Source organism: Humulus lupulus, chromosome 8, assembly GCF_963169125.1.
Source record: "Humulus lupulus chromosome 8, drHumLupu1.1, whole genome shotgun sequence".
Lineage (NCBI taxonomy): Eukaryota > Viridiplantae > Streptophyta > Magnoliopsida > Rosales > Cannabaceae > Humulus > Humulus lupulus.
Genome location: NC_084800.1, coordinates 109,053,503 through 109,070,797, shown reverse-complemented (window position 1 = coordinate 109,070,797; position 17,295 = coordinate 109,053,503). Strand labels below are relative to the sequence as shown.

The 17,295-nt window shown below is 34.3% G+C and overlaps 1 protein-coding gene across 1 annotated transcript; it reads right to left on the bottom strand.

Annotated features, from left to right (window-relative positions):
* Positions 1-12,639: 12,639 nt before the first annotated feature.
* Positions 12,640-14,838, bottom strand: LOC133798298 (large ribosomal subunit protein uL10). The gene is made up of 5 exons (XM_062236539.1): positions 14,365-14,838; positions 14,149-14,217; positions 13,536-13,634; positions 13,062-13,454; positions 12,640-12,960 (listed from the first exon to the last, which is right to left on the bottom strand). Exons 1-5 carry the CDS (start codon positions 14,617-14,619, stop codon positions 12,811-12,813), a joined length of 966 nt encoding a protein of 321 aa, XP_062092523.1. The 5' UTR covers positions 14,620-14,838; the 3' UTR covers positions 12,640-12,810.
* Between the last annotated feature and the right edge of the window lie 2,457 nt (positions 14,839-17,295).

The window sequence follows — 17,295 nt, the reverse complement described above, 5'->3', positions numbered from 1 at the left end:
GGCCGACAGGACTGTTATAGCCTCTGGATATCCCAGAGTGGATGTGGGAAGATATCACGATGGATTTCGTGGTAGGCTTCCGCAGGACAGTGGGCCAGCACGATTCTATTTGGGTCATTGTGGATCGATACACGAAGTCAGCTCATTTTCTACCAGTGAGGATGAACTACACAGTTGACCAGTATGTAGATCTTTATGTGAGAGAGATAGTTCGCCTTCATGGGACGCCAAGGTCTACCGCGTCTAATAGGGACCCTATCTTTACTTCCAAGTTTTGGGGGAGTTTGCAGAGGGCGATGGGTACACAGCTGAAGTTCAGCACAACTTATCATCCTCAGACCGATGGTCAGTCTGAGAGGACTATTCAGATATTGGAGGACATGATGAGAGCATGTGTGTTGGACTTTGAAGGGTCTTGGAGTAAATATTTGCCTCTGATAGAATTTTGTTATAACAACGGTTATCAGTCTACCATCGGAGTGGCACCTTATGAAATGCTATATGGTAGGAAGTGCAAATCGCTCATTCACTGGGATGAGATGGGTGAGAGGAAATATTTGGGGCCTGATGCAGTCTAGAGGACCACAGAGGCTATCGAGAAGATTAGAGCTCGGATGCTCGCTTCTTCGAGTAGGCAGAAGAGCTATTCTAACCTGAGGTGGAGGAATGTGGAGTTCCAGGTGGGAGACTATGTCTTCCTTAGGGTTTCACCTCTGAGAAGGGTGAAGAGGTTCGAGAAGAAGGGCAAGCTAAGCCCTAGGTTTGTGGGACTGTTTGAGATCCTGGAAAGGGTCGGGTAGGTGGCCTACAGGTTGGCCTTACCCCCTGCATTGTCTAGTATGCATAATGTATTCCATATTTCCATGTTGAGGAAGTGTGTGTCAGATGGAACCCACATACTGAGTTATGAGGATTTGGAATTGGAGGCAGACTTGTCTTATGAAGAACAACTAGTTCAGATTCTTGAAAGGAAGGACAAGGTCCTGAGGAACAAGACCATACATGTGGTTAAGGTATTATGGAGGAACATCAGGGTCGAGGAAGCAACCTGGGAGTAGGAGGCAGAGATGCGAGCCCAGTTTCCCGAGCTATTCAGGTAAAATTTTGATGACGAAATTTCTGTAAGGAGGGGATAGTTGTATCGTCCCAAAATTACCTAATAAAGCTTAGGGTCTTGATTAGGGGGCCGGGATGGCAATATATGGAATTATGTGTTTAATTGTTATATTAATTGTAATTACGTGAATTATGTGATATATGTGAGAGACCACATTATTATGTGGGTTAATTTTGGTTACTCGACACGTGGCGATCCTATGGAGCAAGTTAGTGGGAAAGTCACAACGTGGCCCAATACCCGACTCGGGGCGAGTCAAGGGGTATTTTGGGTATTAGATATTTAATTGGGTCATCGAGTTATGAAAATAAATAATTTGAGATATATTTGAAGTTTGAGAGTTTAGGAGGGAATATTGGGGAAATTTACCATTTTGCTCTCGAGGACGTTTTTGGTACCCCAAGCCTCGGGATTAACTTAAATCACTTAAGTTAGAAAACAAAAGACAAAAGTTAGAAACACATAGAGCAGCTGCCCAAACCGACATATTCTCTCTCAACTCACTCCTTTTTCTCTCAAGGTTTCCAAGCTAAAACTATAGAAGAATCAAGGGATTTTTTACTAGAAATCACAAAATTGGAGCTCTAGACTTGGAGATTAGCTTAGTGATAGCTTGTGGATTCAATCAGGAACTGAGGTAAGCTTTGAATTACAATTTTGGGTCATTAAATTCTGTGTTTTCTTGGCTGGTTTTTAGTGTTCTTAAACACTTTAAGGTTATGAATTGAATTGGAGTTTTGATGAGGTTTTGAGCTAGCTTTCTGTTGGATTTTATTGTTGGGAACATATTAGAGTGAATTGGATAATTGAATTACGTTTTGGGGTGAAATTTGGTGGTTAGGATTGAATTTGGCTGCTGAAATGGAGGATATTTCTTGGTTCAAGGGGCCAAGTCGCGACCTTGTTCTTGACAAGTCGCGACTTAGCTTGAGTCAGGCGCTTTTGGAGGTCTCTGCCTGGGGGGCGCGCCGCGACCCACAGGGGGGCAAGTCGTGGCCCACCTAGGCAGATTTGCCTTGGGGAGTTTGTTTTAGAATGGAACTTTTTCCTTAGGGCTTGGGTTTGTTTCCACTACCCGGTTTGGTGGAACCCGAGGCCTCGGAGGCTAGGACTTGGTCTGAAAGCCTTTGATCGCTCAATATTAATAGAATCCTATTTTATGGTTGTGGCTTAGGGTTCGCTAAGGGCTCGGAACTGGGATCGTGCTCGAGGGTCGTTCTTATTTACGCTTGCTTGGACCTAAAGTAAGAAAACTGCACCCAAAACGTGTTGTATGTGATTAGGGCTTGGCCCGTCTATTGTATATTAATATGATTAGGACTTGGGCCCCAGGATTGGTTATGTTAGGCTATTGTTCTAAATGCTTGTTGATAAATGCTTAAGTGCTTATATTCATTACATGAATTCTATGATTAGGTCGTGCGGCCCCTTTATGTGAATATGTTTAGTATTGTGGGTATGGTTATTCAATGGGATTATATGATTAGCATGAATATGTGCTTAATTGTCGGGATGTGCCTATCCACATTTGTTTCTTATAAGTAAGGTATGAAATCCTAGATTAGGGCTTGACTTATAAGTCAAGGGCGGCAATAGCACATTGTGCGCTGGTCGAGAGGCATTGGCCTAAACTAGCAACGTACTATTACGTTGATCGACTCTAAGGTCGAAGATGAACCACGGGGGTTGGGCTAGCTCTATGGCTAGTGAGACAGAGCTAAGGGTGAGGCCCCAGGTGACTCTATGGTCACGTAGCTAGGGCATAGGCCCGAGAGTTGGCTTAAAATCCAACTGAATAGGGCAATGGCCCAGGTAGATCCAATGATCGTGTATTTGAACTAAATGACATTGGTTATGAAGTAATGTTGTTGATTTTTGTTTAATGGTTATTTAAAGTTATATTCTCTATTGTTGTACATTCTGTTTTCTTGCAAAGCCTCGGCTCACGGGTGCTTCGTGGTGCAGGTAAGGGAAAGGGAAAGCTTGACCAGCCATGAGTTGGAGAGCTTCGGTGGCAGCGTGTACATATGTGGTTGCTCGACCATTACGACTGGGGTTTTCTTAGAGGAAATAGGGTCATAGCCCTATTTTGCCGCTTAGGCCGGCTGATGTAACTTTTGTTATGTATTTACCCTTTTAAACAGTTGTGTTGTAATATTTTGGGATCCCATGTTGTATAACACTTTTGAAATAAAAGTCAATGATTCTTTGACCAAAAATTTTAACCCTAACCCTTGTCACTAACCTTAGTTACACGATTTAAGCCAAATGACCTGATTAGCATGTCTAACACAAATTTAAGTACACATTTTAACGGTCTTGGATTAGGAGGGCGTTACAGGGAGCGAAAGGCTCGAGCTCCTCCTCAAAATCACAGTCATCAATGTCTTTTCTAGACAGAAGTCTTTTCATCTGCTCCTCCATTAAGGCCAATCGCTCGAGGGTTGGATCTTTGATCTCTTGATTATTTGGGAGCTGGTTATCAGCTCCCACCCTATTGTACACGTTAGATGGGTTATTATCCCTCCAAGCTTGAGCTCGGTTAGGCGGAACATTCTCATTGTCACGTACAATAGATGGATCTACCCTAGCCTGAGTATAACTTAAATCATCGTGGCAAACTTGATGTCCTCTTTGTGAGTTCAGACGATCACACGGGTCGGAATGTGGGTCAGAGCGAAGACTTTGTACGAAGCTTAAATGATTCCTTAGGTCACTCTCGTGCCTACCTCCGTGTTGGCTCTCTGTCCAATAGCCCCCATTCGCAAAGCTTGCAACTCATGGCTAGGATTGAGGACCTGGATTATTGGCATGTGATTGCGGGATATAAGCGTCTTCTGGGGGGGGATTTCCCCTGCTATCCCCTTGGGCTGAAGCATTCCTATGTGGGAGAGGTGGCGTTGGATGTCGAATCGGTGATGGAGGACTCCTTAATTGTGAAGCTATCCTTGTTCCACAAGGATGCACTAGATTAGCTCGACCTTGATCTACTCCAATTTCCTGGGTTGGGAGCAATGCAGATTCATTTCTCCATGCCAAAGCTACTGGTCGAGGCGCAGATGGATTTGTCGGGACGTCTCTTCTCCTTAAATTGGTTTCAGCTCGCCCTGTTTGGCCATGCTGATTCCTGGGAGTGTGAGTTGAATTATTATTCCTTTGAGGATTGGCAGGTTGAGCATTTCGTGGAATCCGTTCAAAAGGTGCGAAACTTGGGGTCGCAGTTCCGACAGAACGGCTGACATTAGCTCGAGGATTCCTTTGGAGATTGGCAGGTTGAGTATTCCGTGGATTTCATTCATAAGGCACAGAACTCAGAGTTGCAGTTCTGACAAAGCGACTAATATTAGGTCAATTATTTCTATGGGATCTATGGGACCCACCTTGCCTCCTTCAGACATTAGCATCGGTTGTAGGAGGGGGTAATTGAGCTAAAATATCCTCAATCTGCTTGTTGGCCTGGGAAAGATGGTTCCTTAACTAGGCATTTTCCATCTTGATGGTTGTCAGGTACCCAGGACGAGGATTTGGCGGGCGTGTAGCCGAGCTCCCACCGTCGTCTTGGTCCACATGTTGTTTTCCAGGGTGACGTTGCACGAATTTACCTTCTCAGGTGGGGGTGGCCGCATGGTAACCCTCCTGATCATCATGTTTCTCTATTTCATTTTCGTGCATAGAATGAGTGACCATCATAGTGATTGTTGGGTTGAAATTTATGTGGGAATTCAAGCCTAATCTTCTCTCCACGAAAGCACCAATCTGTTGACGACGCGGTTTTTTGACAACGGGGGATTTAGAAATCCAACAATAGAGAGATAAGGTTTCTTGTAAACTGAATGTATAAGAAATGGAAAAAAATAAGAATGCAAAATGCTCACACGATTTTAAGTGGTTCAGTGGTTAAAACTCACCTAGTCCACAAGTCACTCTTATTGATCTGTTTATGACTCTTGAAGAAATTTTTTATGACAATTTAAGTAGAGTTTTTGCATACAGAAAGTCCATCCCTTTAACTGTCCATTCCTCTGGTATTTATAGGAGATTCTCATGGATAGTTTTGGGTAACCGTACCTTAATATGGTAATTGAAAATTTTGGGTAATTTCCCATTTACATAAATACATGATTGCCTATTAAATTTATATCCATTATATCAGGTAATAAATGCATAATAAATTTGGGCCTTTATGAGGCGTATAAATATTCGGTGAGTCTTTTGGGATCCTTCACTGTGCATCATGACCAAGTTTCTGCGAGCTGAACACTTCCTTCGAACTGGGTGTCGTAAGACGAATCTGAACTGACACGGGTCGTGTTGAGAGCTTCACGAAGGCAATTTGGATGACAAATATCTCGAACTAAGTTATTGGCGCAAGAATCAATTTGAAGACTATATGGTTGTCGTAAGCTATCAAGTTTGACTCGAGCTGCTCACTCCAAAGTTAGCATCTTGCTTTCTTCACACACCTGCCTGCCAGGTGTACCTTGTGCTGAGTAATTTAGCTCGCATTTTTGGGGTACAACAGACTCGTTTAGTGAGTTGAGCACCAATTTTAATACACAGTGTAACAGTTCTGGATTAGGAGGACGTTACATGAAGCTCCCGAGCCCTCAAATTTTTCAAGATCGAATTTGGTTGATGCGGAAGCCATTGATGCTTGCTTTTTTGAACCTTGAATTCCTTAAACTTTGAGTCTTTAATGCTTAGCCAAACCTGGCTCTCGTACAACTGTTGTAATCAAAAAACACAACACAACTCAAAGTTTGCAAGTTCTATGGAACTAAACAAAGAAACAACCAGATATGCAAAGAGAAAAACTGAGGATCAAAACATAAAAAGAAAAGAACACAACCACATTATACTGGTTCAACCAACAATTTGATGGCCTATCCAGTTTCTTCCAACTGAGGTTCCTTTAAGATGAATATCTATGTTACAGCCTAATGATCAACATTCTACAAGCTTTTCACAACACTTCTTCAAGTGAACAACTTCAAGCAAGAACCGAGACTATTTTACAATACAAGATCTTGAACCAGCTCTCAAGACTCTCAACTCACTCTTGCTCCTTTACAAATTCACTCATCCCAGAACTCAATCTAAAACTTGGTCATTATACAAATGAGCTAATTCGAGGCTATAAATAGAAGTTAGATCAGCACTTGGTGTTGTAACAAAAATAACTACCCCAAGATAGCTGGTAGTTAAGTTAGTTTAAGTGACATGGTTAGTTTAATGAGGATTATAATACAACACCAATTTACTCTTTTCTTTTAGTTTTATTTATTTTGAAGCATATGATTTTAATATCGTGGTATATGTATATTAGTTTTGTTCAATTATTTTTTATTTTAAAGTTATATTATTTTCCAACTGGTGTATATATTTTTTGTGATATAGTATACCATTTATTTTAGATAATATTTAGCTTTTATCTTGTTATATAAAATTGTGGTATATAATTTTGTTAGCATTGTACATATATATTAATAGTGGTATATAATTTTGTTAGCATTGTACGTATATTTTAATGGGGATATATAATTTTGTTAGTATGTTATATATATATTTTTTAGTAATTTTTTTTTTCATTTTTTAAGTGTTGGTATATTATTTTCCAACTCGGTATATATGTTTTTTCATCAGCTTTGATCATGCCACTAGGCATTTGATTAGGACATTCCACGATGATCCGAACACTTTGTCCCATCTCTTTAATACGGATACAGTAACGATCATAGCGATCTCCTCTGGTACGTCAGGATCAAATTGTAGTATGATATATCATTATTTTGTAGATGATATTTAATTTCTATCTTGTTATATATAATGGTGATATATAATTTTATCAGTATACTATATTCATTTTAATAGTGGTATATAGTCTTGTTAGCAAGGTATATATATTTTTTGAGTAATAATATACCAATTTTATTTTTGTTAAAAAATTTGTACGGTATATAATTTTAATATCATGGTATATTGATTTTTGTCTTATGGTATATAAAATACTATGATACATGTTTAACGCCCAAAACGTGCATCCACTAAGCGATGGTTGTAGTATAGATCGGGCGGTCGATTCCACAAGGAGGCAAAGAAATAAAGTTAATCAATAAATAAAGTTTAGAGATAAATAATATGAGGAAAATAGAACAAGTGATATTTTTGTTGTTTTTTAGATTTAAAGATTAGAAATAAAGATAAACTAAAGAGTGATGTAACAATAGGTAACAAGTAGGAAGGATCAAGAGTCATCAATATGAATACTTATTTATTTGGTTCTTTGATTCATAAAAATTACACAAATGAGTAGTTCACATCCAAACTATTCATTTGGAAGATTTAACATTGAAGCACAAATATGTTTCACAAAAATATATTCAAGTGATTACTATTCTTTACCATGGAAAGATGAGATAAATCTTATGAGAAATCTAAAAATGACATTATACCATTGGCAATAATGCAATAAAAGATTGGATATAAAACCTAACACAAATATTACTTTTACTATTTATAACATACATAGAAAGTAGGGTTGTGCAGAAATTTTTACAACCCGCCCAAACCAACCCGAAAAAACCGCCAAAAAATGCAACCCAAATAAACCGACCAAAATTTAAACCGCCCAATTGTTACATCGGGCGGGTTGAAAATAATTATCAACCCGCTCAATATAACCCAACCCGCCTAATTAAGAATTTATTATTTTTAATATATTCAAATAAATATATAAATTAATTAAGTTTTGTTTTAATTTTTTTACTATAAATTTAAAATATTGTTTTAAGCTTAAAAAGATAAACTTCACATTATTAGTACTAGTATTTAAAAGAAAAAAATTACAAAAATGTAAAAAAAAAATATATAACACTTTTGTTTGGGCGGGTTGACCCGCCCAACCCGCCAAAAAAAAATACAATTTCGGTTTGGGCGGGTTAACCCGACCAATCCCCCCAAATTATTGGACGAGTTGAAAAAAAATTTCTTAATTGGGCAAGTTACGGGTCACTTTTGCTAACCCGATTATGACATTGGACGGGTAAAAATGCCTTGTAACCTGACCAACCCGCCCAATGCTCAGCCCTAATAGAAAGAGCATGACTAATTTTATATAGATTTTAGCAAAAGTAAATATATATGAATGAGATAGAGAAAATGATAAAGATATTATCTATATTATTTTCACTAATTTGATAATATATAGAAAGTGCTTGACAAAATCTATATACTATTAGTAAACATAAATATAGATAACAAGATGAAGAAATAGAGATGAAAGAAAATAAATCACTCAAATATATAAACTTTAAGCACATGGTGAATCAAAAATACAAAACAAAGTCATAGTGCATATAGGATCATCCTAACTTTCCTAAGAAGATTAGTCTATTATGCTAGACATTCTCATGAAATTCTAGAGAGAAAATATGAGAAATGAGACTACAATTTGGTAGAGTTTTGCTACCTAAAAATTACATATCAAATGTAAAAGAAGAGTCCCTATTTATAGAATGAGAAAATGACTAAAAAGAAAGTAAATTACAAATGGGGTCTACAAAATAAATTTGAAATCTTAATAATAAAATATGATTTTGAAAAATCAAATCTTATTATTAATATTAACTTAGCTATTTTAGTGAATGGTCATTTTGCCCTTTTTCTAAAACACCACAAAATATGAGATAAAGACCTCAAAATGGAAAGGTGCAAGACCCAAAACCCACAAAAATTGGGTTGAAAGGTGGCTGAAAATGTTGACCAAGTGCAGTCAATAGAGACGCGCCACATGTCCAGGTGGTGGCAAGCTTGGGCTTGGGCTTGTTTGGGCTCATTTTGGGCCTAATTCCCTTAAAAAATGCTACTTTTTCAAGTCTTTTTTTCACTTTTGATTCTTTCTTTCTTATTTCTTTTTCTTTATGCCAAAATGCAACTTTAATTCCTACAAAATAACAATAAATTAAATTATAATCAAATATTTTTATTTATAAAATAAATGATAATAATTCCATAAAAATATTAATTAAAATTTAATTTATTTTGACAATTAAAATCAACAAATGTGCATTTTTCAGCACTAATTAATACATATGGTATATATGTTTACTAGCATGATATATCTATTTGTTGTACTAAAATATATCAAATTAATATACCGTACTAGTAAACTTATATCCTATAAAAAAAAAACAAACAAAATCAATACTAGTAAACTTATATACTATATACACATAATATACCAACTTTATTTTTGTTAAAAATTTTGTATCTTATATAATTTTATTATCATGGTATATAAAATACTATTATACATATGGTATATATGTTTAGTAGCATGATATATCTATTTGTTGTATTAAAATATATCAAATTAATATATCATACTAGTAAACTTATATACTATAAAAAAAAATTAAAAACAAACAAAATCAATTGATATAAAATATAAATAACAAAATTTGATATGTTATAATATAAACAATGCATATCTCATGCTAACAATAATTAAAATATATATTTATATATATAATATTAACGAGATAACTTTAATATACCATCCTACAAAAAATATATATACTAATTAAAAAGTAATACACAAACAACCTATACAAAATTTTAAAAAAATTAATATACCTTTAATATAAAAACTAGTTAAACAAGATGAAAATACAAATCTGAGGATGTCTCCACTCTCCTCTTCCTAGCAGACATCCCTTCGCCCTCCCATGATTGACCATGGTTAATGATACAAGTTACACGATGAAAGAAAAAAAAATAGAGGAAGAGTATCGGGTGAATAGGGTTGGGTTGATGATAGATTTGGAAAAAGATTTTTGTCTTAATTTTATTTCTTCATTTTAATAAATAATTTTGAATTTAATTTATTAATCAAAAATATTTTTTAATGATTTACAATTTTTAAGTTTATTTTTTAATTTAAAATCAATTTAAATGAATTTTAAAAAAAACTATGAGTTAAACCAATAAAATTTCCACACATGTCATCCTAATGATCACTAATAGACCTAAGACAGAATCACACTTAATAGACATAACAGACTACATTTCTTATATATTATTTATTAAGATTGGTATAAATTTTTCACTCATGAGCATATCCAACATTGCCTTCAAAAACAGAATAATATCATTTTAAAAATTAAAATCATACAAAACGCCTATCCAACCCAACTTTATTTTTATCTTAGTTTTAAATAATTGCATTATGCACCTTCAATAATAAAGGCAGCACTATTCATAAGTCAACAAAATAATACCTAAAATACTTTTAATAATTTTATTTAAATATATATCATTTTACATAATATTATATGTGTAATTATTTAGTTTTATAATTATAATTATGTTTTATATTTTATTTTTAGATTTAGATTTATATTATAGTAATAAATTATATTTATATTATATTAATAAAATAAATAAATAAAAGTATACATAACAAAAATAAAAAAACTAACAACTTATTAAATTTAAAATACGAAATGAAATTAACCATAATTAAACAACAACAAAACAATTTTTTTTTTAAAAATGTAATGTTTAATTTTCATAATGTAGCAATTAAGTTAAGTCCATTAATATTTTTGTACTTGATACAAAATTATTATTACTTAATTATTTATATTAATGTTAATGTATAAAATTAATATTTTATTTAGTGATGATTAAAAAGAATAAAACATGAATAATTTTTTTAAGTAAAATTTGAAGTAATAATTGGAGATGAAATAGTCATTTAAAATGAAAAATGTGAAAAAATGAAGACAATTAATTTAAAATGAAGTTATAGTAGATGGCCTGACATACCTAGTTCAACATATTGGGCTTTTTATTGATTATGTTCATTTTTTATTCTAAAATATCTTCTACTTTTTTTAAAATATAGGTGTATTTTTTCAAAATCATAATATACCTATTTTTTTTCTTTTTTTTATATTATTTATTTTAAAAAATATATATCAAGTATATGTATTTTTTTTTTTCATTTATATCTAGATAAAGAGTTATCTACCTTTGACTTAACTAGTTTAGAACTATAAATGCGGGCAGCCCTACCCTACTTCGCACGACCTATATATATTCGAATATGAAAAAAAAATTACAAAAATACTTAAGATTTAAAAAAAAATACTAAAATTACAGAATTTAAAAAAAATATACAAAATAAAAAATGGACATAATTGTAAATATAGGGTTTTTTTTTAAAATAAAAACAATACAAATTTTTTGTAACCAAAGTTTACAAATTTATTACCAAAGTTTAAAAATTTGTAACTATATATTAAAATTTTATAAATAATATTTATAAACAAATAGAAAATTGTAACAAACAATAACACAATTGTCACGAACTGTTGGACGTATTTTTATAATTTTTCGTAAAATTCTGTATTTTAAAAAAAAAATTACAATGCTATGTATGATTTTTCAAAAAAAAATTTGGGCCAGACTTAAGAATCCATATTTGAGAAAAGTGCACTCTTTGTAAAATGCCATGGATGCTTATTGAGAACTTTCACCTTCACAACCAAATTGAGCTAAATAAAATTTTGAAGTATTCTGGGCATCTCTTCTTCCAAAGCACAACATTTTTTCTTGAAAGCTCCATGGTTATATGGCCTATTGGTCAACAACCTCATCACTAAATAAAACTGATAAGCATTACTAACTTGATCATCATCCATATCAGAGAAAGTATTTTCAGATCGGTTAAGGTTGAGAGAAAATGATAAAGAATTAGCTAAATCATCTATGAAAATAGTCATAGGGAGTTCAAACAAATAAAGATAACCAAACATGCAGCTACCAACAGTTACCGTATTATCAAAGTTATATATACTACTTAATCATAATAGAGAATCAACTCACCGAACAAGATATCACCTGAAAGCTAGAAACAGGCGCATGCAAGAAAAAACAAACCAGAATCCCACCTACATAATCTCTAAAATTAGAGTAAATCATTAAGAAAACTAAAGCCAACAGTAGCCATTAAAAGAATCTAAAAGTAGAGGCTACACATACGGATCATAATGATCCAGAAACTTAATGGAGATTGGACGTTATTAGAAAAATCAAAGGATGCAGAGATCACTTGGAACGACATTCCCTTTTAAGAATACAGATTCCAGAGAAAACCCATTAAATAAATCAGCCCAAAGTAGAAAAATGCACACTCAGAACAACATGCAACAACAAGATTCAACTGGACAAGATTCAATCCACTTGGAAGGAAGGTGTATGGACATTTCGAGAGTTCTTTTGAGACCAACTTAATCGACCACCATGCAATTGTTTTATCTTTAATTATGCTTTAAGTAAAAATAAACGCTCGGGCCATGTATATGCATCTGGAGTTTATACAATGATGTTTTATGACTAATTACAAACTAATAAGAAGAAAAATACTAATCACTAAACGAAAATGACGATAATTTTAAAGATGTACTCGCTCGATTATTAAAATGGTATAAATGGGAGATAAAAAAAGAACACAAAAATCGAAAAATTAACTTAATAACCTAAAAAAACCATTCATATAAAATTGTTGAATCTCTGGAAAATTTGAAATAAAAACGAAAATGTATTGAACTGCCAACAAACGAAATCTTTTTCAACTAAGATAAAACGAAATCAAAATCCTAAAATGGTCAAAACAACTAACATATAACTTAATCAAACAAACTGAATCCCATATCATCATCTTCTGACTCTTCAGCCGGTTCTTCCTTCTTCTCTTCAGCCTTGGCAGCAGCTGGGGCAGCTCCGCCTGCAGCGGCAGCAGCCACTGGGGCGGCAGCAACAGCAAACTTGCTAGGGTCCTGAATTGTCGAAAAGATATTTAAACAAAATGCAGAAAGAAATAAACTTCAGCACTAATTTACTCAAAAAAATTTATACAAACATTGCTCGAGCACATTACCTTCAAGTACTCCTTGACTTCATCAGCCTGTGGGAAGGAATATTCGGTAGCAACAGCCACAGCCAGAACATTCTTGTAGGCATTGATGAACATGTGAGGAGCAGCAGCAATAGTGGGGTAAGATATGGCCAATGCCAATGAGGTAACCATAGCTACGCCAGAAGCAAACTTCCCAACAAGGTCATCCTCAGTCAGGTCAAGCACCTCTGGGCTGAAGACTGAACCATTGTCGTAAACAGACTCGACAACAAGACCATATGAAAATGGCCTGATGCCAAGCTTGGCAAGAAGGGCAGCCTCAGAGGAACCAACCTTGTCACCCTTCTTGATGAGCTCAACAGGGGTGATAATTTCGACAGTACCCTTGTTAATCTTGGTTGGGATATTAAGCACCTGTAAAGCCGGAGTATGTAAATCATAAATTCTAAAGAAGTAAAATGAAGGAGGAAAAATAGCTTAGGTAAGCATACAGACCTGGAAGAAGGAGGTCTGTGATGGATCGAGACCAGTGTTGCCAGGAGGAACAACCACATCAATTGGGGCAATCAAACCCACACGAGCAGGGGCTCCAACCTATTACATTTGTAAGACATAAATATTTAAATTGAGAGAAAGTAGAGCTAAATCAATAGCCAGCAGATAAAACGAAGCAAAAACTAAGTATCAATAGAGTTGCACTGCGTTCTCGAATTCAACACTTAAAAGTTAATATCAACAGTTATGTATCTTGTTTTTGAAAAAAATTAATATTAAATAGAAATAATGACATCAATTACCAACATCACTAAGAACTAATCGATTTAGACAAGACTACGGAATATGTGAGATTGTATACAATATCCTACTAGATTCAGCAAAAACTATACGTAATATCAACAGTTATGTATCTTGTTTTTGAAAAAAATTAATATTAAATAGAAATAATGACATCAATTACCAACATCACTAAGAACTAATCGATTTAGACAAGACTACGGAATATGTGAGATTGTATACAATATCCTACTAGATTCAGCAAAAACTATACATACACACGCACAAATAAATAAATAGCATATTTATAATAAATGGTAAAGGGGTATCTCACCTTGTACTTTCCAACCTCTTCACTAACTTCCTTCAAATCACCCTTGGTGAAAATCAGACCCACATTACCCTAAAACCAAAAACAATCACAGATAACAATACAGCACAAAATCAGTTTATGAACATATCAAAAGAAAAGCAAATTTCACATCAGAGCACAACGAATCTTAATATAGCAATAATAAATCAAATAAAAAAACCAATTAAAAAAACGTACCACGAGAAGGGGAATGAGATTGAGATAGGCCTGGTTGCCAGTCTTCTCAGAGTGGATTCTGATTGAGCGCTTCATCATAGTGTTCTTACCCATGAGAACCACTGAATCCCCACGAAGACCCTTTCGAATGTTCTGGAGCTGGGTAGATCCAACATTGTCAGCAGCCACAATAAGGACCTGGGTGAAATCGTCCAAGAGCTGGCATAGCTTGGAGTCGTAGTTGATCTTCTTCTCGGCCTTTGAGAGCTTGCCCATTATTGATAATTCGGGGTTTGAAAAGAGAAGATAAAGGGTGTTACTGTTAAAGCAAAATCGAGGGCCAAGACGAACCAACTACAGCTCAATCAAGGCGGACAGCAAGAGCAGCGCCGTCTCTTTAACCTCGTTATAATGCGGAGAGTGGCGGAGGTTTAAGAAAGAAACCCTAGAGAGACCTTTGTATGAGCTTGAACGCTTGCAACCCTCAAAACTATTTGGGTTTGCTTATATATCAGTATTTGGGAAGTTGGGATTTCTTCTAACCTAGATCCGACGGTTATTGATGTTGCATATTTTTGATCTGATGGTTAAACTGATTCGGCTTTCCGTGGGCATCTACGTTTGAAATTGGAAATAATTCATAAATATGTCATTTTAGGAATGTACTAAATTAAATTTTCCATAATAAAATTTAATTAAAAAAACTTAATTTATGGGAAACTCATACATATTGGAACTCAAAATTAAACAAAAATACATTAGCAAAAAAAAAGGTATTATAGTAATTAACATAGCAAAAATTTCTATGCTGAAACTTAACTCGATCAAAAGCTTCTCCAACAAAATCATTTATTCAGCCACTGCACCCAAACTCCGGCAACACCTTCCACATCCGGCAATATCTTCAAGATCTGATCAAGAAGAACAAATCAAAATAATTTCAGCAACAATCGGCAACCTCCAGCCAATTCCAATCGGCAAACCTCCAGCAACAATCGGCAACCTCTAATCGGTTCTGCTGCACTCTTCGGCATCTCTGGCGACGTGCATCTCCGGCGATGTGCTTCTCTAGTGTCCAAAGCATCCAAGAAACAAAGGTTTGCAAATCTTGCTCTCTAGCTACCTATTTTACTGCAATTTTCTTCAACTTCAAAACTATTAAATTCCTAAATCTTCTACTTATTCTAGAACTATTAATTTCATAATTATTTCGGAACTATTTTATTGATTATAATGATAATGATGAAGTTCCCGATGTCCATTTTCAAAATGCAAACCAATTTATGAACTTGAAATTTGAAAAAAAAAATTATTTAAACATACTAATACGTGTACATTCATGGACCAAAAAATAGACAAATATCAAGAACTGCGAAATTTTTAAAATTTGTAATTTGTCTTTTAAAAAAAATAATTTCATATTGGTGAAGTTTAACTCCTAAAACATTCGGTAAGAACAATATATTCAATAAAGTGTTTCAATAGGGTTTGTGATTACAGATTAAGGTAACCAGCTACCTTCCCCAGATACAACCAACTAACTCCTTAAAATATTGTCAAATTTTGTAGGTATAGACAATACTTATTCTTTGGTTCAATTTGGAGGCAAGTGGAATGAAAACAACAAGTACCAAGGGTACACAATGACTAATATATTAATTCCACCAAATTAATATCTTGACAACTTGGTGAATTTGATTAAAAAAAAATGAGATAAAGGAAACAACGACAACTATTGAAGTTTCTTATCAAGTAGCCAAAGGAACACCACCAATGAAGTTGGAAACAAACAATTCAGTGTTGTTCCACATGGAAATAAAGAAAAAAAGCTACTGCAATAATAACATACTTACCATTATGTGTCACTAAAGTTCAATAATCATACAATAAAAATAACTTTCTTCTACTAGCAAATCAGATAGCTACAACAAAAGAAATGGAGGTGGGGACATTATTAACGCAAGCAAACCAAACTTCCATCAATGAACAAATGTTACTTGAAGAAGGAATGTCAAGCACAACAAATGAGGGCAGCAATGTGTCATACATACCTCATCTTGCTGAAGAAGTAGTTGATTTCATAATTGAAGATAATGCAAAAAGAAAAAAGAAGTTGGAGGAAATCCAAATAGTAATATCTGACTGCAGAGTCAACACAATAAGGAAAGGACAAATTTACAAGGACAAGAACACAACCAAATCAGCTCTTAGCTACTATAACTTGTTGCATAACTTCCAGTTTAAAACAAAAAAATCAAAAAGATCATCTCTTACCTTCACTAGAAATAAAAAAAAAAGAATAATACCTAATTTTTGTGTTTTATTTTACAATATTTAAACTCCACAAGATTGGCTATTGTTTTCAACAGACACAAGAGCATAGGCAATACAGTACATATGGTGTACCCAAATGCTTTCCATGGTGCTTGCATGTTTCACTTGCTCAATAATTTGAAAAGCAAGTATGGAAGCCATGGAGAAAGCTACAAATTAATTTCATTGCAGCATCAAAAGCATACACAAAAACAGAATGTGAACGTTACATGAAAGGCCTTGATAGACGAATTAGACCCTATTTAGAGAAAGCCAAGTATGAATCTTGAGCAAGATCATACTCGCCAACAAAAAGATACACCATGATGATATCCAACATCTCATAATCACTCAACGTTGCACTAAAAGCTGTAAGAAATCTCCCAATTGATATCTTGGTTGAATGCCTTAGAAGTTTGGTTCAAATGTGGGTTTGGAACAACTCAAATAATGCAAATGAAACATTCACAAAAGTCTCTACAGCAACAGAAAATGAGTTGAGGCATGACATTGTTTCAAAAATGAAGTATGAGGTATGCAACTAAACTTATTATTATTATTCTTTAATCTATCAGTGGATGGTAACCAGTTACCTTACATAACAACACAAAAAAAAAACCATTAAGTTACACAGAAGGG